A 23,272-nucleotide genomic window follows, 5' to 3' on the forward strand; every position below is an offset into this window, starting at 1 on the left:
AAGTAGAAGGTTGTTGTGGTGGTGGAGCAGTAGACTGATAAGTAGAAGGGTGTTGTGGTGGTGGAGCAGTAGATTGATAAGTAGAAGGGTGTTGTGGTGGTGGAGCAGTAGATTGATAAGTAGAAGGGTGTTGTGGTGGTGGAGCAGTAGATTGATAAGTAGAAGGGTGTTGTGGTGGTGGAGCAGTAGATTGATAAGTAGTAGGGTGTTGTGGTGGTGGAGCAGTAGATTGATAAGTAGAAGGGTGTTGTGGTGGTGGAGCAGTAGATTGATAAGTAGAAGGGTGTTGTGGTGGTGGAGCAGTAGATTGATAAGTAGAAGGGTGTTGTGCCCCCCACAGGTCACACAGGACTTCCCTTCACACACAAATAACAAAGCTGTTTTCTTGTGCCAGGGTAACAGGATTGAGGTAACAGGAAAGGTGGACAAAGACTTTGTAATCCCACTTCCTATCGCCGGTCAGGCGGGAAGCTTTTCTTCAACAATGTTTTTGTTTGCTTTGAAGGACTTGAAGCCCACAAGTTATGATGTAAGATCCCAGATCTTGCAGCAAACATCAGCATTAGAAAGACACAGCAGCATAAAGTCCAGCTCATTTAGCAACAACTGTTAGCATTCCATCATCACAATGCTAACATTCTGCATGCTAGCTTCTTTTTACACGCATATTTGGCTGCTGAAACTCTAACTATAGACAGGATCTTTGACTAGTGTTTTTATATGTCATTAAAATAGCAGAACACTCGCATCATAAAAAGGATCTATGACTTGTGTTTTTGCAATATGTCCTTAAAAACAGCAAACAACTCTTATTATAGAAAGGATCTTTGACTAGTGTTTTTATAATATGTCCTTAAAAATAGAATAGCACTCTTGTCATAGATAGGATCTTTGACTAGTGTTTTTGAAATATGTCATTAAAATAGCAGAACACTCGCGTCATAAAAAGGATCTTTGACTCGTGTTTTTGCAATATGTCCTTAAAAACAGCAAACAACTCTTATTATAGAAAGGATCTTTGACTAGTGTTTTTATCATATGTCCTTAAAAATAGAATAGCACTCTTGTCATAGATAGGATGTTTGACTAGTGTTTTTGAAATATGGCCTTAAAACCAATAGAACACTCCCACCGTAGAAAGGATCTTTGACTAGTGGTTTTGCAATATGTCCTTAAAAAGAGCTAAGGAATGTCATCATAGAAATGATCTTTGACCAGTGTTTTTACAACGTGTCCTTCAAATAGCAGAGCATTATTGCTTGAAGTTGTCTGTACATTTCCTTGGTCTAGCAGCAGACTTTACAACCTTACCATGCAGTCTGTACATTTCCTTGGTCTAGCAGCAGACTTTACAACCTCACCATGCAGTCTGTACATTTCCTTGGTCTAGCAGTAGACTTTACAACCTCACCATGCAGTCTGTACATTTCCTTGGTCTAGCAGCAGACTTTACAACCTCACCATGCAGTCTGTACATTTCCTTGGTCTAGCAGTAGACTTTACAACCTCACCATGCAGTCTGTACATTTCCTTGGTCTAGCAGTAGACTTTACAACCTCACCATGCAGTCTGTACATTTCCTTGGTCTAGCAGCAGACTTTACAACCTCACCATGCAGTCTGTACTTGGTTTAGAAACTGCTGTCTGTGAACCATCAACATCTTGCAACATTTGACCTTCTTGAAGAAGTTTGATATTCCTCTCCTTTGTTTCATCTCTCATGTTGATGATTGATCATGATTGTTGATGATTCATGTCAATCCACCTGGTGCAACAGCTCTCCAAAGTGTGAACAATCATTGTAACTGCGGACTAATAAACATTTAATCTGATGTTTACAAAGTTATTCCATATTTTCCACAGTTTGGAGTGATTCCATCATTTCTACTTGACGGCTTGATCTAAAAATGAAACTGTGACTGACTACCACAATTTATATTCTTCATTTATTTTTGTGTTTCTTAAAGCCAGAAAGTTGCCATTTGAAATGATTATCATTTTCTGTCATCTACAAAATGAAACAACAATATGCGAGCCTCTCCTTTTACACAGTAGACTTCCAAGACATGACATTGCAGTTTTGGAGAGTCATTGTCAGGATGGAACTACTTTTCAGCTGATATACTAACATATCACAGCAAGTATGAATACATTTCACTTTGTCCTAGGTGTGCTGCCGTAGTCAGGAAGTAGTCTTTGCCATTATGTTGGATGTGCCAGTCTTGTCTTTTGTTGAGTCCGACAAAGTGTTTCTAGGTAAGTATTGTACCTTTTACACAGCAGCTGTTTGTAACATGCTTTTAGTTGTACTGTTCATTAACACAATTGTAGATGTTGAAATCACCACCAAAAGTGGCTAATGCTAAGCAGTAGCATACATATGTCACATCCAATGTACATTTAGCAAAGTGTAGCCTTACTTTTGAGCACTTTTTATTAAGAAGGCTTGCTTTGTTGGCATGGAAAATTGCAACCTTACACAGAGACAGTTTGCTACTTTGACTAGTGCTTTTGCACTCGGTCCTTATAAACAGCAGAGCACACTCTTGATAGAGAGGATCTTTGACTAGTGCTTTTGCACTCGGTCCTTATAAACAGCAGAGCACACTCTTGATAGAGAGGATCTTTGACTAGTGTTTTTGCAGTCGGTCCTTATAAACAGCAGAGCACACTCTTGATAGAGAGGATCTTTGACTAGTGCTTTTGCACTCGGTCCTTATAAACAGCAGAGCACACTCTTGATAGAGAGGATCTTTGACTAGTGTTTTTGCAGTCGGTCCTTATAAACAGCAGAGCACACTCTTGATAGAGAGGATCTTTGACTAGTGCTTTTGCAGTCGGTCCTTATAAACAGCAGAGCACACTCTTGATAGAGAGGATCTTTGACTAGTGCTTTTGCACTCGGTCCTTATAAACAGCAGAGCACACTCTTGATAGAGAGGATCTTTGACTAGTGCTTTTGCACTCGGTCCTTATAAACAGCAGAGCACACTCTTGATAGAGAGGATCTTTGACTAGTGTTTTTGCAGTCGGTCCTTATAAACAGCAGAGCACACTCTTGATAGAGAGGATCTTTGACTAGTGCTTTTGCAGTCGGTCCTTATAAACAGCAGAGCACACTCTTGATAGAGAGGATCTTTGACTAGTGCTTTTGCACTCGGTCCTTATAAACAGCAGAGCACACTCTTGATAGAGAGGATCTTTGACTAGTGTTTTTGCAGTCAGTCCTTATAAACAGCAGAGCACACTCTTGATAGAGAGGATCTTTGACTAGTGCTTTTGCACTCGGTCCTTATAAACAGCAGAGCACACTCTTGATAGAGAGGATCTTTGACTAGTGCTTTTGCAGTCGGTCCTTATAAACAGCAGAGCACACTCTTGATAGAGAGGATCTTTGACTAGTGCTTTTGCAGTCGGTCCTTATAAACAGCAGAGCACACTCTTGATAGAGAGGATCTTTGACTAGTGCTTTTGCACTCGGTCCTTATAAACAGCAGAGCACACTCTTGATAGAGAGGATCTTTGACTAGTGCTTTTGCACTCGGTCCTTATAAACAGCAGAGCACACTCTTGATAGAGAGGATCTTTGACTAGTGTTTTTGCAGTCGGTCCTTATAAACAGCAGAGCACACTCTTGATAGAGAGGATCTTTGACTAGTGCTTTTGCAGTCGGTCCTTATAAACAGCAGAGCACACTCTTGATAGAGAGGATCTTTGACTAGTGCTTTTGCACTCGGTCCTTATAAACAGCAGAGCACACTCTTGATAGAGAGGATCTTTGACTAGTGTTTTTGCAGTCAGTCCTTATAAACAGCAGAGCACACTCTTGATAGAGAGGATCTTTGACTAGTGCTTTTGCACTCGGTCCTTATAAACAGCAGAGCACACTCTTGATAGAGAGGATCTTTGACTAGTGCTTTTGCAGTCGGTCCTTATAAACAGCAGAGCACACTCTTGATAGAGAGGATCTTTGACTAGTGCTTTTGCAGTCGGTCCTTATAAACAGCAGAGCACACTCTTGATAGAGAGGATCTTTGACTAGTGCTTTTGCACTCGGTCCTTATAAACAGCAGAGCACACTCTTGATAGAGAGGATCTTTGACTAGTGCTTTTGCACTCGGTCCTTATAAACAGCAGAGCACACTCTTGATAGAGAGGATCTTTGACTAGTGCTTTTGCAGTCGGTCCTTATAAACAGCAGAGCACACTCTTGATAGAGAGGATCTTTGACTAGTGCTTTTGCACTCGGTCCTTATAAACAGTAGAGCACACTCTTGATAGAGAGGATCTTTGACTAGTGCTTTTGCACTCGGTCCTTATAAACAGCAGAGCACACTCTTGATAGAGAGGATCTTTGACTAGTGTTTTTGCAGTCGGTCCTTATAAACAGCAGAGCACACTCTTGATAGAGAGGATCTTTGACTAGTGCTTTTGCAGTCGGTCCTTATAAACAGCAGAGCACACTCTTGATAGAGAGGATCTTTGACTAGTGTTTTTGCAGTCGGTCCTTATAAACAGCAGAGCACACTCTTGATAGAGAGGATCTTTGACTAGTGTTTTTGCAGTCAGTCCTTATAAACAGCAGAGCACACTCTTGATAGAGAGGATCTTTGACTAGTGCTTTTGCACTCGGTCCTTATAAACAGCAGAGCACACTCTTGATAGAGAGGATCTTTGACTAGTGTTTTTGCAGTCGGTCCTTATAAACAGCAGAGCACACTCTTGATAGAGAGGATCTTTGACTAGTGCTTTTGCACTCGGTCCTTATAAACAGCAGAGCACACTCTTGATAGAGAGGATCTTTGACTAGTGCTTTTGCAGTCGGTCCTTATAAACAGCAGAGCACACTCTTGATAGAGAGGATCTTTGACTAGTGCTTTTGCAGTCGGTCCTTATAAACAGCAGAGCACACTCTTGATAGAGAGGATCTTTGACTAGTGCTTTTGCACTCGGTCCTTATAAACAGCAGAGCACACTCTTGATAGAGAGGATCTTTGACTAGTGTTTTTGCAGTCGGTCCTTATAAACAGCAGAGCACACTCTTGATAGAGAGGATCTTTGACTAGTGCTTTTGCAGTCGGTCCTTGTAAACAGCAGAGCACACTCTTAATAGAGAGGATCTTTGACTAGTGTTTTTGCAGTCGGTCCTTATAAACAACAGAGCACACTCTTAATAGAGAGGATCTTTGACTAGTGTTTTTGCAGTCAGTCCTTATAAACAGCAGAGCACACTCTTGATAGAGAGGATCTTTGACTAGTGCTTTTGCACTCGGTCCTTATAAACAGCAGAGCACACTCTTGATAGAGAGGATCTTTGACTAGTGTTTTTGCAGTCGGTCCTTATAAACAGCAGAGCACACTCTTGATAGAGAGGATCTTTGACTAGTGCTTTTGCACTCGGTCCTTATAAACAGCAGAGCACACTCTTGATAGAGAGGATCTTTGACTAGTGCTTTTGCAGTCGGTCCTTATAAACAGCAGAGCACACTCTTGATAGAGAGGATCTTTGACTAGTGCTTTTGCAGTCGGTCCTTATAAACAGCAGAGCACACTCTTGATAGAGAGGATCTTTGACTAGTGCTTTTGCACTCGGTCCTTATAAACAGCAGAGCACACTCTTGATAGAGAGGATCTTTGACTAGTGTTTTTGCAGTCGGTCCTTATAAACAGCAGAGCACACTCTTGATAGAGAGGATCTTTGACTAGTGCTTTTGCAGTCGGTCCTTGTAAACAGCAGAGCACACTCTTAATAGAGAGGATCTTTGACTAGTGTTTTTGCAGTCGGTCCTTATAAACAACAGAGCACACTCTTAATAGAGAGGATCTTTGACTAGTGTTTTTGCAGTCGGTCCTTATAAACAGCAGATCACACTCTTGATAGAGAGGATCTTTGACTAGTGTTTTTGCAGTCGGTCCTTATAAACAGCAGAGCACACTCTTGATAGAGAGGATCTTTGACTAGTGCTTTTGCACTCTGTCCTTATAAACAGCAGAGCACACTCTTAATAGAGAGGATCTTTGACTAGTGTTTTTGCAGTCGGTCCTTGTAAACAGCAGAGCACACTCTTGATAGAGAGGATCTTTGACTAGTGCTTTTGCAGTCGGTCCTTGTAAACAGCAGAGCACACTCTTGATAGAGAGGATCTTTGACTAGTGCTTTTGCAGTCGATCTTTATAAATCAATCAATCAATCAATGTTTATTTATATAGCCCTAAATCACAAGTGTCTCAAAGGGCTGCACAAGCCACAACGACATCCTCGGTACAGAGCCCACATACGGGCAAGGAAAAACTCACCCCAGTGGGACGTCGATAAACAGCAGAGCACACTCTTGATAGAGAGGGTCTTTGACTAGTGTTTTTGCAGTATGGTCCTTGAAAACTGCCCAGCGTTCCTGTCAAAAGCAGGATCTGTGACAAATGTTTTTACGGTATGTCCTTAAAAAAGCAGAGCGCCCCTCTAATATAGGAGATCTTTGACTGGTTTTCCTATGTTGCTAAACAATATCAGAAACCAACCCTAGACTGTGTAAACCTAAAGTTCACAAAAACAAAACTGTTATTAAATATGATTTCTGTTTAGTGTGATGAAAGTAGGGTGGAAGTTTTATTGAAGATAAAGTCACAGGTCAAAAAAGCTGGGAATAATAAAACAAGCGGTAGGAAATGGATGGATGATATGAATGTAGTAAAATGTTGAACTTACTACCAAGCATGTATTGTGTATATGGGGATGCTGCCATCTAGTGGGCCACCTGTGCAGGAAAACTGGTGTTACAGCTCACAATCGGAGCAACAAACACACAAGTGTTGGAAAAAAGACACAATAAACACACAAATGTTGGAAAAAGACACAATAAACACACAAATGTTGGAAAAAAGACACAATAAACAGGCGAATGAACAAATAAAATATGTTACACACGCGTGAGCTCATCACCGCTCGTGCTTTCATTGACGAAGCAGAATACGCTTTAGACGAGGAATAACAGACAAAAGAAGAATACAAAATAAAAATGTGTGTGTATTTAAAAGACAATATAATATGTACATCAAGTATATTTACAATATGGCGGAAAATCTGACGTTGGAGCGAGCACATATTGCGCATGCGTACTTGGTAAGCGGAAGTGGTATCTGCTCCTGCCGGAAGTCTGCTCGTCCTTTCTGCTCCCCGGCTGCCATCATGGTAAGTTCGCCATGACGGAGTTAGCATTTACACCACGCAATTTCTCCTTAATGTGTCCTTTATGGGCTACAATGTTCACCGCACGGAAGACCAAACACACGCGTGCAGTTTAGCCAAAAGGGTTTCAAGCCAGCGTTCAACTTTTGTCGACCTTTTTCCCCGACGGTAAAATGTCGGCCGCAACGTGGTCAGGGCGGCCTTGCTGCTAAAATGTGTCTCCGTAATAGTGGCCCTAACTAACCTTGCTGCTAAAATGTGTCTCCGTAATAGTGGCCCTAACTAACCTTGCTGCTAAAATTTGTCTCCGTAATAGTGGCCCTAACTAACCTTGCTGCTAAAATGTGTCTCCGTAATAGTGGCCCTAACTAACCTTGCTGCTAAAATGTGTCTCCGTAATAGTGGCCCTAACTAACCTTGCTGCTAAAATGTGTCTCCGTAGTAGTGGCCCTAACTAACCTTGGTGCTAAAATGTGTCTCCGTAATAGTGGCCCTAACTAACCTTGCTGCTAAAATGTGTCTCCGTAATAGTGGCGTTAACTAACTAACTAACCTTGCTGCTAAAATGTGTCTCCGTAATAGTGGCGTTAACTAACTAACTAACCTTGCTGCTAAAATGTGTCTCCGTAATAGTAGCGTTAACTAACTTACTAACCTTGCTGCTAAAATGTGTCTCCGTAATAGTGGCGTTAACTAACTAACCTTGCTGCTAAAATGTGTCTCCGTAATAGTAGCGTTAACTAACTTACTAACCTTGCTGCTAAAATGTGTCTCCGTAATAGTGGTGTTAACTAACTAACCTTGCTGCTGGAATGTGTCAACGTAATAGTGGTGTTAACTAACTAACTAACCTTGCTGTAGGAATGTGTCTCCGTTATAGTGGCGTTAACTAACTAACTAACCTTGCTGCTGGAATGTGTCAACGTAATAGTGGTGTTAACTAACTAACTAACTAACCTTGCTGTAGGAATGTGTCTCCGTTGTAGTGGCGTTAACTAACTAATAACCTTGCTGTAGGGATGTGTCTCTGTAAAAGTGGCGTTAACTAACTAACCTTGTCGTAGTTCTTGTAGCCAACGTTCACTTTGTTGAATAAGTCCATGTTGTTTAGCTTCGACACACATTATGAGAAGGAGTTAGCCTAGCGCTAATAGCTAGTCTGCTAATCGGTTACTTTTGGCCCAACTTGGTGGCTCAAGTTTGAAGTTGACACAGCATTAATACACATTAAAACAGCATTATACACGTGACACAACATTTATACACATTAAAACAGCATTTATACACAACAGCATTAATACAAATTAAAACAGCATTAATATAGATTAAAACAGCATTAATACAAATTAAAACAGCATTAATACACATTAAAACAGCATTAATACACATTAAAACAGCATTAATACACATTAAAACAGCATTAATACACATTAAAACAGCATTAATACACATTAAAACAGCATTAATACACATTTAAACAGCATTAATACACATTAAAACACATTTAAACAGCATTAAGACACATTTAAACAGCATTAAGACACATTTAAACAGCATTAATACACATTCAAACAGCATTAATACACATTAATACACATTAAAACAGCATTAATACACGTGACACAACATTTATATACGAAAGTTCCACACCTTTAATACACCACTCCCTAGCTATATCTCGTGTACTTACCATTAATGAACTTGGTATTCCTTCTCTGACACTGGTGTTGACATTACAGACCATTAATGAGACATTTATAGTACATTTTGTGTGCTATAATCCACAAATGCGTAAAAAAAAACCTTGCATCATAGGCATGTGATTTTAATTGACTTTGCACAGTGATTCTGCTAAATTGTTCTAAAAGCACTATCTTAGAAATGTTATCCTGTGATTTATATGCTTACTGTGTATTTACTTTCTAATCTTCAACTTTCAGGTGTTCAAGCGCTTTGTTGAGATCGGCCGCGTGGTCTACATCTCTTTTGGACCTTATTCCGGCAAGCTGGTGGCCATTGTTGACGTTATTGACCAAAACAGGGTGAGTGCCTAAGAAAGAACTGTACTTTTATGGAATTTTGCCTATCATTCACAATACTTTTTTGCTTTCAAATTTGTAATCTGCTCGTTCTGGTAGTCTGTTTTGCCTTTAAATCATTCTAAAAATGCATCCTACAATACTCCATTTACATTTTGTGACCTGAATATTTGCAAAGTATTGTGATTATAAGCGTTTAGGCAGGCAAACATTTTTTAGCCACGGTGTGATCACAGAGCGCTAACTAGCTTGTGCAGCTGTAGTGTTGACATATTGTGATCGCATGTTAGCTGGTGTAAGTTAATTCTAGATTACAAATCATGCCTCTTACCTCGGTAGTAAAAGGTTATGGACATAAACTTAAGAAGTTGGTCTTCTGTGACAGCCAACTTATAAATGATAAATGGGTTATACTTGTATAGCGCTTTTCTACCTTCAAGGTACTCAAAGCGCTTTGACACTATTTCCACATTCACAACTTCTACCCAGAGATGGCATGAAAGACAAGATGCTAGTTTGGAGTGCTAGCTTTTTATTTTAACATTTCTCAAATATAATGATTAATTCTTCATCTTATTGGCAATATGACCATCCTATCTGTCTGCATCTTAGTGAGAGCAGACATTGTACAGTATGTGATTGTTTGGTTTCTTGTCTCTCATGGTCTGCCTTGATAAAATATGTTGTTGAAGGATATCTATTACATTAATGCGCCACTGTATGCTTAAAATTGGCAAAATACATAAATATTACATGTTATGAATGTAATTGTTACTATTTTACATATATATTTTTAGCTAATATTTATTGTTAGTGCGTTTGTACTGTTTACTTTCCTTTACGTCTATTTTAACAAGTCAGAATGCATTTTAAATGTGTGCTTATCTCACATTAGGATTGTGAATGATAGGCAAAATTCCATCAAAAGTTGCAGTTCCCCTTTAAGGGGCTGGCGACAAAAATGGTGACATTTCAATGGGGCTCTTTTTGTTGTTGAATGTATGTTTGGCGCATTTGCAGGCTCTTGTGGACGGTCCCTGCACAGGTGTGAAGAGGCAAGCTTTGCCCTTTAAGGTCATGCAGCTCACAGACTATGTCATCAAAGTTCCTCACAGGTGCGGAGCATCACTCCATTCTTCCTTTTTGCGCCAATGTTTGGCCTTTCCTAACACGGCTGCTCACCCACAGTGCCCGCCAGAAGTTTGTGAGGAGAGCCTGGGAGAAGGCCCAAGTCAACGAGAAGTGGGAACAGAGCAATTGGTTCAAGAAGATCGAGGCACGAGAGAAGGTGAACATGGATCTTTCTTCTAGATAATACAAATATTGAATTGGTCAGATTAGGGCTGGACAAAAATAATAATTATAACTAGGGATGTCCGATAATGGCTTTTTGCCGATATTCCGATATTGTCCAACTCTTTAATTACCGATACAGATATCAACCGATACCGATATCAACCGATATATGCAGTCGTGGAATTAACACATTGTTATGCCTAATTTGGACAACCATGTATGGTGAAGATAAGGTACTTTTTAAAAATAATAATAAAATAAGATAACTAAATTAAAAACATTTTCTTGAATAAAAAAGAAAGTAAAACAATATAAAAACAGTTACATAGAAACTAGTAATTAATGAAAATGAGTAAAATTAACTGTTAAAGGTTAGTACTATTAGTGGAGCAGCAGCACGCACAATCATGTGTGCTTACGGACTGTATCCCTTGCAGACTGTATTGATATATATTGATATATAATGTAGGAACCAGAATATTGATAACAGAAAGAAATGGGGGAGGGTTTTTTTTGGGGTTGGTGCACTAATTGTAAGTGTATCTTGTGTTTTTTATGTTGATTTAAAAAAAAATAAAAAACCGATACAGATTTTTTTAAAAACGATACCGATAATTTCCGATATTACATTTTAACGCATTTATCGGCCGGCCGATAATATCGGACATCCCTAATTATAACTATTTTATTAATATGGTAATCACTTTAAAATAGTTATTTTTTTGAAAATATGAGTTTTGTACCGATAAAGTTCAACTTTAACTGTACTTTATTTTTTGGATAATAGAGTGCACCGGATCTATTCAGATCTATTTTCATACAAAAGGCGCACTGCCTTACAAGGTGCATTAAAGGAGTCATGTTATGATTATTTTCTAAATGTAAAAGATCTACATAACATGTAGTGGTGAAAATGTTGCATAGATGATGTTTTACACATCTTCAAGTTGCCGTTTTGTGGGCGGTCTTATTTATCACCTTCAACAGCGTCTTCTCCCCGTCATCTTTGTTGTAGCGTGCAAGGACGGGAGTGGAAGAAGTGTCAAAAGATGGAACTAACTGTTTTAATGACATTCACACTTTACTTCAATCAATAACGAGGCAGCATCTTCTCATCCGTGGCTCACTAGTGCAACAACAACGCCCGAAATGTGTCTCGTGAAAAACCATCCGCCCAGAACTCTCTAATAACTAAAGTTACCATGGGTGAATAATGTAAAGTCACTACACCGGTATGTTTTAGTGCTTTCATGGTGAGTTTACTGACAGATAAAAGTAAGAACTTGACACTACTTTCTATTAGAAATGACAACAGCGGAGGATGAATGTCACACAACAAGAAGATAGAGAAAAAGAAGCAGCTTATCAACTACGGCGTCGGCACGGATGACAATTGCGGTGGACGTGTGCAACATTTCAGGACTTAAGCAGTTCTCAAGTACACATCAGAAGGTTAAAAAAAAAAGGTTTTGCATAATATTGCTAAACAAAACGCCAGATAATGTCAATTAGCCATTTTGGGGTTTTCATACCAAACCATAATAATCCCCATATGTTGAAGCACAGTAGTCTGACAACAGTAGCCCTAATGTGCTGACAATATATCTTATGTGTGACTGCCATCTACTGGTCACACTTATCATTACACCATGTGCCAAATAAAATTGCAAAAAGGTGCGCTCTCGATTTTTGAGAAAATGAAGGGGTTTCAAGTGCACTTTATAATCCGAAAAATACAATAGTTAAAAAAAAAACCTGTGTACTTTTGTGACGAATAAACCACAACAAATAAAATAGTAATGATAAATTGAAATAATAGCAATATCATAAACAAATGTTTTTTAATCCCGTTATTTATCCCCTCACGCTTATTTTGCCACAATAGAGTGTGTGCTCTCTGTCAAATAACATTTAACGTGTTTAATAAATGCAAAAATCCTCACATTTGGACAATATTGACCAGTATTTTATGTCGAAGCTTAATTGTGTAAAAGTATCAAGTGTTTTAAGTACATTATGCTTGTGTAAGGTACTTTTTTGAAAGCTTAATTCTGTAGCGTGCCGCACTATTATTGTGAAGGGGGTAAGAGTGCTGTCTCAGCTTGAGAAGTAAAGAGGCAGTTCTTTAAAAGAAAACATCTCTCCAGGTGTGACTGCTATCCTCTTTATACATTGTTATATCCTTCACAAGCAGATGAGAGGAGTTTGGATTGTTCTTGCTAGTTTAGTCGCTGTGTTGGAGATAAATGAGTTCCCAAACAATTGTTCCATCTCACAATGACAGCGTTTCACTCACATTTATGTCCTTTTCTGTGATATTTTGCAGGCCGATTATGTGACTACTTCCACGGTTACGTAGACGCGGAAAATATACGGCCTTAGTTTTATTGTTGAGTTTAGTGATTATTGTTTAGGCCAGGGGTCGGCAACCCGCGGCTCTTTGACCACTCTGATGCGGCTCAGCTGCATACTTCCGATTTTCCCAGGAGACTTACGGCTCTCAGTGCCTCTCCTAGAAATATCCCGGGGCAAATATTCTCCAATATTCACCCTAACAATTTAATGCTGGGTGTGCTGTGATGGCATTGCATTTATTATCCTCTATAGCCTGCACAAACAGCGTGCCAGCCCGGCCACATGTTGTATGCAGCTTCTGCTAGCACACGTGGGAGACAGCAAGGCATACTTGCTCAACAGCCACACAGCTTACACTGACGGTAGCCGTATAAAACAACTTTAACACTGTTACGTTACAAATATGCGCCACACTGTGAACCCACACCAAAAAAAGAATGACAAACACATTTCAGGAGAACATCCACAACATAAACACAACAGAACCAATACCCAGAATCCCAGGCAACCCTAACTCTTCCGGTCTACATTATACACCCCACGCTACCACCGAACCCCCCCACACATCAACCCCCCTCCGTGCGTCGGTTTAGGTGGGCGGGGTTTGGTGGTAGCGTGGGGTGTATAATGTAGACCGGAAGAGTTACAGCTGCATGGGATTCTGGGTATTCGTTCTGTTGTGTTACAGTGCGGATGTTCTCCAGAAATGTGTTTTTCATTCTTTTTTGGTGTGTAAGCTGTGTGGCTGTTGAGCAAGTATGCCTTGCTGTCTCCCACGTGTGCTAGCAGAAGCTGTATTCAACTTGTAGCCAAGCAGGTACGCTGTTTGAGCAGTCTGTAGAGGGCGCTAAAGGCAGTGACATCACTCCCTAAATTTCGGGTGTCTCCCGGGAAAATTGGGGGGGTTGGCAGGTATGACGCTGTCAAGCAGCATTCATACAAAAGTTGCGGGCCACATTAACATTAAATGGTCATAATTAGGTGCGGGCCGGGCGTGTGTCTGAGACTCCTGGTTAAAACAAAGCAAAATAAAGCTTTGTATGCAGTGTTATTTCATTTTCAATTTCTAAAAAGTTCTGTGGCTCCCATTGTTTTCTTTAATTAGTGAAACTCGTCAAAATGGCTCTTTGAGTGATAAAGGTTGCTGACCCCTGGTTTAGGCATACTAGCACTGTGTCAAATAAAAAAAGAGCAACCGTGGTGAGATCCCAAACTTTTTGTGCTCACTCATCCCTTTCGCTCTGAAATGTGCATGCATGTTGTGTGGCCTATTCATCTAATGATTATATATTCATGATTGTGAAAAAGCAGTCAAAACTGAAATGTGATGAATTGTCCAGCCTTAGCTCAGATTGACACCTTACAAACACATTTCCCACACTCTGGTGTTTGAGAAATGTCCTGCCACACCAGTGGAGTTTGCAAAAAAAGTCTGTCCCCATAAAAACCTGAGTGTATGACATAAGAGGAATTGTACCAGTAATCTTCTGATAATGGATATATGCGCTGCTATGGTGGGTTAGGGTAAGCAAATCAAGTGCTCCTTTTCTCCAATCTCAGGCTGCTGAGCTGAATACATTTAGCTCACTGTAAACAAACATAGTCGTGTGTGTTGAAGAGAAAACATTTTGCCAGCTGCTATTTGCCCCAAATGTTTTGCAAACATTCCACAAGGAAGGAAAAAACCCATCGAGCTTCAACACATCCAACCTGATGAGCCACCTAAAAAAGCAGCATGGCTACGGCGATGTTTGAAAGTCCACGGGAACGCTGGCCGTTAAAGAAGCTGCCTCAAATGCAGCCTATTGCTGTGTTGGGGAAATGATGGTGCTGTTGACGGTGCAGCTTTTCTTTAGGTCTGCACAAACTACACTTACATCTAAATGGAATAAATCATGGATACCAATCAATTATTGGTACCGCTATAATTAGTGCACGCTACATCTGGGCCATATATCAATTTTATCTATATATTCTACTTTTTTGTTGCAGACTATTCAAAAATCACTTTTTTTCTCCACTTGCTCCGCCATACTTTCTGCCCCTCAGGAGCTTCCGTAGCCCTCGCCCGCTCCCTTACTTCCTTAGCGGCTCACATAGCCAAACATGGCTAACGCTAATGAGAGCGAGACATTTGTTCCAAAGAATAGAAAAGTGTTGTATTTGGGTTTGCGGCACCAGGCGTTTGTTTGAAAAAGGCATCAGCACAACTAACTTGTTCCAGCATGTGAACATGAAGCCTCCAGTGGAGTGTGGCAAATAGAATTGTTGAGCAGGCAAACAAGAAGTCACCTTCGTGTGGTGGGATCATTTCCAGCAGGTTTGTATGGAGATGATGAGAAAGAAGCACCATGCATCACTAAAGCACACCAACAATGAAAAAGTCTCTTTACTTTATCCACTTACTGAAACTATTACAATCCTCTATGCATACAACATATAATACTGCATGTTTATTTTCACAAGTATGTCATTCAAGACAGAAGTTTTTATTTGCATGCAATGCTGCATTTTTGTTAACAGAATTATTGCTTTGCAAGGGAAGCAATTATTTTAATTCTTTGAAAATTGTTCCATAAAAAGTACAATTAATATCTGGTCTAAAAAGAACAACCTTGTACAAATTAGAATTTTGCTAAGAATAAGATGCAGTGTCTTTTCCAACTACTAGTTTTGAACCCAATAAAAGAAAAACTTGTTTTGAATTATCACTGTCATTTGTATTTAATGGTTTCTTTAAAAAAAACAGGGGGATAAAATCGTAAATCTAATTTTTTGTGATAAAAATGTATTTGATTTGTGTGCCATACATCCCAGGAAACATTGTTTTTAATGGCCTGTGTGTGTTATAAGGTGTCTGCCACTAAAAGAAATATCTTCATGCTTCTCTTGTCAAATGAATTTTAGAAAGATGTTATGACAAAAGTCAGTTTGAAGCCTGGCTTTTAGCAAGTGTCCACTCTAACCAGTTGTCCATTACAAGCTCCGTACTAGTGGAAGTACATCATGTCACATATACAAGATAGCAAAGATTACTGTGGTATGTGTCCAACTTGGAGTAGACATGACAAGCAGCTTTCCTTGCTTATTGTTGCTTTTTTCTCCATTTTGAATGTGCCGCCACAGAAAAAGGTGCAACTAATATTTTTACAGGCAGTTGTACCTTTTGGGTTTTTTATATCTCAACTGAACAAAGTGTTGTACAAGAATTCCATCCCAGGTTTAATGCATACTTTGAACTTCTTTGCAGAGGGCCAAAATGTCTGACTTTGACCGCTACAGGGTGATGCAGGCCAGGAGGATTGTAAGTCTTGTCCTTGCACAACACTTTGCATGAAGAAGCAGTCTTCTGCACAGCTGATAAACTAGCTGTTGACTACAAGTGTACCTCCTTAACTAGCTGTTTGTAATGATACACGTTGCTTCTGCAGAGGAACAGGCTCATCAAGGTTGAGGTGAAAAGGCTGCAGAACGCAGCAAAGAAGGCGGCAAGGAAAGCGGACGCAGCCAAGAAAGGGGGCACAGACAAAGCGGACGCAAAAAAAGCGGCCGCAAAGAAAGTGCGCGCAAAGAAAACGGGCCCGAGGAAAGCGGGCCTAAAGAAAGGCCTAAAGAAAGCAGGCGCTAAGAAAGCAGAGCCAGAGAAAGTGGAGGCGAAAGAGTGAAACCTTTTTCAAAATAAACTTTGCTTCTCCACCTTTTTGTCTGTCAATCTTTATCAACTTGCAAGCTTGAAATATAACCTCATTTTATGTGTCAAATACTTCATGTCTTTATTCTACATCATATTGCTCAAAACATTTATGTCAAGATACTAATTGTCGTTTCAAAGCAAGTTTGTGCATAACATCTAATCAAATGCATGGGAGGTCGTACATTTATATTAGTGCTGTCAAATGATGTTTTTTCAATCTACAATATTAATCATGATTACTTACAGGTTATTACCCACATTCCATCCATCCATTTCTACCGCTCATTCATATTTTTAAAAAGCGTCCATAACTGATGTGGCCCTCAATGAAGGCGATTGACAGAAATGTACAAATATGTATTTTTGTGTGACTGAATAGTCAAATAACACCTCAGGCTGAAGATGGAAGTCATCTGCCAATGCTGCTCATTTCATTTCTAAAAATAGCAATGCATTGCAAGCCAAAATACGACTTGGCTATGGAAATACTGCAGGATGATGGACATCTAAACATACATTTTAATCAACCATCATGAATATGTCATCATATTGGATGGATGGATGTTTCACTTGTAAAAAAAAGATGGGGGGGGGGGGCTGAGACATTATTACGCAACAGCAGATCCATGTACTTCCTCTTATTGCCGCTAGGGGCCAGTGGTCCATTGTGCATGTTGCTTTGTTTACCTGCACAAGTCATGTTGCTTTGTTTACCTGAACAAGTCATGGTGCTTTGTTTACCTGCACAAGTCGATTTGCTTTGTTTACCTGCACAAGTCATGTTGCTTTGTTTACCTGCACAAGTCATGGTGCTTTGTTTACCTGCACAAGTCATGTTGCTTTGTTTACCTGCACAAGTCATGGTGCTTTGTTTACCTGCACAAGTCATGTTGCTTTGTTTACCTGCACAAGTCATGGTGCTTTGTTTACCTGCACAAGTCATGGTGCTTTGTTTACCTGCACAAGTCATGGTGCTTTGTTTACCTGCACAAGTCATGTTGCTTTGTTTACCTGCACAAGTCATGTTGCTTTGTTTACCTGCACAAGTCATGGTGCTTTGTTTACCTGCACAAGTCATGGTGCTTTGTTTACCTGAACAAGTCATGGTGCTTTGTTTACCTGCACAAGTCATGTTGCTTTGTTTACCTGCACAAGTCATGGTACTTTGTTTACCTGCACAAGTCATGGTGCTTTGTTTACCTGCACAAGTCATGGTGCTTTGTTTACCTGCACAAGTCATGGTGCTTTGTTTACCTGCACAAGTCATGTTGCTTTGTTTACCTGCACAAGTCATGGTGCTTTGTTTACCTGCACAAGTCATGGTGCTTTGTTTACCTGCACAAGTCATGTTGCTTTGTTTACCTGCACAAGTCATGGTGCTTTGTTTACCTGCACAAGTCATAGTGCTTTGTTTACCTGCACAAGTCATAGTGCTTTGTTTACCTGCACAAGTCATGGTGCTTTGTTTACCTGCACAAGTCATGGTGCTTTGTTTACCTGCACAAGTCATGTTGCTTTTTTTACCTGCACAAATCATGTTGCTTTGTTTACCTGCACAAGTCATGTTGCTTTGTTTACCTGCACAAGTCATAGTGCTTTGTTTACCTGCACAAGTCATGGTGCTTTGTTTACCTGCACAAGTCATGGTGCTTTGTTTACCTGCACAAGTCATGTTGCTTTGTTTACCTGCACAAGTCATAGTGCTTTGTTTACCTGCACAAGTCATGGTGCTTTGTTTACCTGCACAAGTCATAGTGCTTTGTTTACCTGCACAAGTCATGTTGCTTTGTTTACCTGCACAAGTCATAGTGCTTTGTTTACCTGCACAAGTCATGGTGCTTTGTTTACCTGCACAAGTCATGGTGCTTTGTTTACCTGCACAAGTCATGTGGCTTTGTTTACCTGCACAAATCAGGAATAACCAAATACATTCTGCTCTTTGTTCAATGCAAGCATATTTTAGGCAGCTTTAACCGCCATGCTCATAAACTGAACACACTTCTTCCACCATGGAACATATGAGCTGTTCAGTGTAGAATATCCATTTCAATGTCGACCTGCAGACCAAACTATCGGACTAGCAATAATCCCTCATCGTCTTCCCGCGATGGCATAAAAGGCTTGCACGTTGTGATCATGGACGCAGGCAATTTCACATAAACCTCTTTTGTGCATATTCGTTCTATCATTTACCAGTCTGCCTTTTAATTGTACGGGCTTGTTATGATTACTGGCGACAAAAAGGTACGCTTTTTTTGTTGCTTTATCACCGTGAAATTTCTGTCGTCGATGAACGTAATTGTGACGTCAGAGACCAACGTTGTGGATGCGCAGTGACAATGAAGTTCACATTATACCGGAAGCCGGTTAATGCGAATTGAAAATAAAATAATTGTTTAGCCATAACGCGCTCGTTTGAAAAAAAAGGAGTGTATTTAAAAAATATATATATAATAATTGGATTTGCTTCTTTTAGTTGGATGTAATCAAACGTAGGGCTGTAAAATAACTTCACGAATAACATGGCTATGCTTTTGTTCTGAAAGCTGCGACGCGTGCTAATTTCCTGCCCCAGCACTAACCACATCCGCTGCTTGACGAAGCCGAACGACGGGGAGGAAGAGACGCTGACAATGTCCACCGACAATATTCGCTTCTAAACGCCGTCTGCGTCCACCTCCGGCGGTTGGGATTATCACGCAAGCGTCGGCGGCACACAACATCGTCGAAAGCCGTAGTTGTAGCGGCTGAAGACTCGCCGTCTGGTGGAAGGGAACCGAAGAGGACGAGCGACCGCTTCCTTCTCCTCGTCTCCGGGTAAGTAATCACGCCGCCGCGGCCTCGTCTCCGGTGGAAGTAGTGAAGTGCACGCCGCCGCGGCCTCGTCTCCGGTGGAAGTAGTGAAGTGCACGCCGCCGCCACCGCGGCCTCGTCTCCGGTGGAAGTAGTGAAGTGCACGCCGCCGCGGCCTCGGTGGAAGTAATGAAGTGCACGCCGCCTCGTCTCCGGTGGAAGTAGTGAAGTGCACGCCGCCGCGGGCTCCGACGTGCGGCTCTTTGTTAACACACACTGGCCTCCAGCATTCTTTATTTCTTGACTTAGTTGTTCATCTTTGTTAAAGCACACCAACATTCTTTATTTCTTCTTCCAAATGATGCACGAGCTATCATCATCACCAACATGTTGGAGGACACTTTACCTGACACTTTGATTAAAAACACTCTTTTTCTTTGAACTACAGTAAGGTTTATTATTCAATGAATGTAAAGTGAATGAAGAAAGGCAAATATATGCATGCATTTATGTACAACAAGCTGGTAGAAACACAACACAATAGAAATAGATCTAGCGTGCAGTAAAAACACATGGAAAATGATGTGTTTGTGATGTGAAAATGAAAAATACATGGAACATATAGAATGCATGGAACATATAGAATACATGGAACATATAGAATACATGGAACATATAGAATACATGGAACATATAGAATACATGGAACATATAGAATGCATGGAACATATAGAATACATGGAACATATAGAATGCATGGAACATATAGAATGCATGGAACATATAGAATGCATGGAACATATAGAATGCATGGAACATATAGAATACATGGAACATATAGAATGCATGGAACATATAGAATGCATGGAACATATAGAATGCATGGAACATATAGAATGCATGGAACATATAGAATACATGGAACATATAGAATGCATGGAACATATAGAATGCATGGAACATATAGAATGCATGGAACATATAGAATACATGGAACATATAGAATGCATGGAACATATAGAATACATGAAACATATAGAATACATGGAACATATAGAATGCATGGAACATATAGAATGCATGGAACATATAGAATGCATGGAACATATAGAATACATGGAACATATAGAATACATGGAACATATAGAATACATGAAACATACAGAATACATGGAACATACAGAATACATGGAACATATAGAATGCATGGAACATATAGAATGCATAGAACATATAGAATACATGGAACATATAGAATACATGAACATATAGAATGCATGGAACATATAGAATGCATAGAACATATAGAATACATGGAACATATAGAATGCATGGAACATATAGAATGCATGGAACATATAGAATACATGGAACATAGAATGCATGGAACATATAGAATACATGGAACATATAGAATACATGGAACATATAGAATGCATGGAACATATAGAATGCATGGAACATATAGAATACATGGAACATATAGAATGCATGGAACATATAGAATGCATGGAACATATAGAATACATGGAACATATAGAATACATGGAACATATAGAATGCATGGAACATATAGAATGCATGGAACATATAGAATACATGGAACATATAGAATGCATGGAACATATAGAATACATGGAACATATAGAATACATGGAACATATAGAATACATGGAACATATAGAATGCATGGAACATATAGATTGCATGGAACATATAGAATGCATGGAACATATAGAATGCATGGAACATATAGAATGCGTGGAACATATAGAATACGTGGAACATATAGAATACGTGGAACATATAGAATACGTGGAACATATAGAATGCGTGGAACATATAGAATGCATGGAACATATAGAATACATGGACATATAGAATACATGGAAACATATAGAATGCATGGAACATATAGAATACATGGAACATATAGAATACATGGAACATATAGAATGCATGGAACATATAGAATGCATGGAACATATAGAATGCATGGAACATATAGAATGCATGGAACATATAGAATGCATGGAACATATAGAATGCATGGAACATATAGAATGCATGGAACATATAGAATGCATGGAACATATAGAATACATGGAACATATAGAATGCATGGAACATATAGAATGCATGGAACATATAGAATTACATGGAACATATAGAATACATGGAACATATAGAATGCATGGAACATATAGAATGCATGGAACATATAGAATGCATGGAAACATATAGAATGCATGGAACATATAGAATGCATGGACATATAGAATGCATGGAACATATAGAATGCATGGAACATATAGAATACATGGAACATATAGAATGCATGGAACATATAGAATGCATGGAACATATAGAATACATGGAACATATAGAATACATGGAACATATAGAATGCATGGAACATATAGAATACATGGAACATATAGAATGCATGGAACATATAGAATGCATGGAACATATAGAATGCATGGAACATATAGAATGCATGGAACATATAGAATACATGGAACATATAGAATGCATGGAACATATAGAATGCATGGAACATATAGAATGCATGGAACATATAGAATGCATGGAACATATAGAATACATGGAACATATAGAATGCATGGAACATATAGAATGCATGGAACATATAGAATACATGGAACATATAGAATACATGGAACATAGTATGACCAGAGTGTAATGTGAAGTATCCAACAAGGTGTTTATTACATTGGAACAGAGGTGTAGCTAGCAACATGCTACAACAGCAGAGACTGCCAAGAAGGTCAGGGGGCGTGGTTATGGGCGTGGTCACCTAATCTGCTATAATGATATAATTTTCCCTAGTGTTTTCTTACCATTGACTCTCCTTAGTTGTATCCTGCTTGTAAATGTGCAGCACATGTGTTGTTTTCTAGAATGTTCTATATAAATGAAGTCGATTGGATAAAAGGCTAAAAAAATGTATACATCTAAAAACAAATCTGTTATTATTAATTAGCATTAGGATGTATTTAAAAACTACTAGCAACACATCTAATCTTCTGGTGTTATTATAGAATGTACTGGTGTTTAGACACTCTACTTGTGTCACATCTAATCTTCTTCTGGTGTTATTATAGAATGTACTGGTGTTTAGACACTCTACTTGTGTCACATCTAATCTTCTTCTGGTGTTATTATAGAATGTACTGGTGTTTAGACACTACTTGTGTCACATCTAATCTTCTTGTGTTATTATAGAATGTACTGGTGTTTAGACACACTACTTGTGTCACATCTAATCTTCTGGTGTTATTATAGAATGTACTGCGTGTTTAGACACTCTACTTGTGTCACATCTAATCTTCTGGTGTTATTATAGAATGTACTGGTGTTTAGACACTCTACTTGTGTCACATCTAATCTTCTTCTGGTGTTATTATAGAATGTACTGGTGTTTAGACACTCTACTTGTGTCACATCTAATCTTCTGGTGTTATTATAGAATGTACTGGTGTTTAGACACTCTACTTGTGTCACATCTAATCTTCTTCTGGTGTTATTATAGAATGTACTGGTGTTTAGACACTCTACTTGTGTCACATCTAATCTTCTCTGGTGTTATTATAGAATGTACTGGTGTTTAGACACTACTTGTGTCACATCTAATCTTCTGGTGTTATTATAGAATGTACTGGTGTTTAGACACTCTACTTGTGTCACATCTAATCTTTCTGGTGTTATTATAGAATGTACTGGTGTTTAGACACTCTACTTGTGTCACATCTAATCTTCTTCTGGTGTTATTATAGAATGTACTGGTGTTTAGAGACTACTTGTGTCACATCTAATCTTCTTCTGGTGTTATTATAGAATGTACTGGTGTTTACACACTCTACTTGTGTCACATCTAATCTTCTT

The 23,272-nt window shown here is 39.3% G+C and overlaps 1 protein-coding gene and 1 long non-coding RNA gene across 9 annotated transcripts in view; both read left to right on the top strand.

Annotated features, from left to right (window-relative positions):
• Positions 1–16,572, top strand: part of LOC133658813 (large ribosomal subunit protein eL14-like) — a 120,318-nt gene extending 103,746 nt beyond the window's left edge. For 6 of the 7 annotated variants that reach the window (XM_062061232.1, XM_062061233.1, XM_062061237.1 and 3 more), the window contains 5 exons: positions 9,127–9,228; positions 10,246–10,340; positions 10,414–10,513; positions 16,127–16,180; positions 16,308–16,572. In XM_062061232.1, coding sequence (XP_061917216.1) covers positions 9,127–9,228; positions 10,246–10,340; positions 10,414–10,513; positions 16,127–16,180; positions 16,308–16,541 — 585 coding nt within the window. In that variant the 3' untranslated portion in view covers positions 16,542–16,572. Of the gene's footprint in view, positions 1–7,084; positions 7,190–9,126; positions 9,229–10,245; positions 10,341–10,413; positions 10,514–16,126; positions 16,181–16,307 lie in introns of those variants that run through there. The other variant, XM_062061238.1, reaches the window with a different exon arrangement.
• The window catches only part of LOC133659429 (uncharacterized), a 236,094-nt gene that overhangs the window by 144,325 nt on the left and 68,497 nt on the right, over positions 1–23,272 (top strand). The window lies entirely within an intron of this gene.

This window comes from Entelurus aequoreus, linkage group LG10, assembly GCF_033978785.1.
Source record: "Entelurus aequoreus isolate RoL-2023_Sb linkage group LG10, RoL_Eaeq_v1.1, whole genome shotgun sequence".
Classification (NCBI taxonomy): Eukaryota; Metazoa; Chordata; class Actinopteri; order Syngnathiformes; family Syngnathidae; genus Entelurus; species Entelurus aequoreus.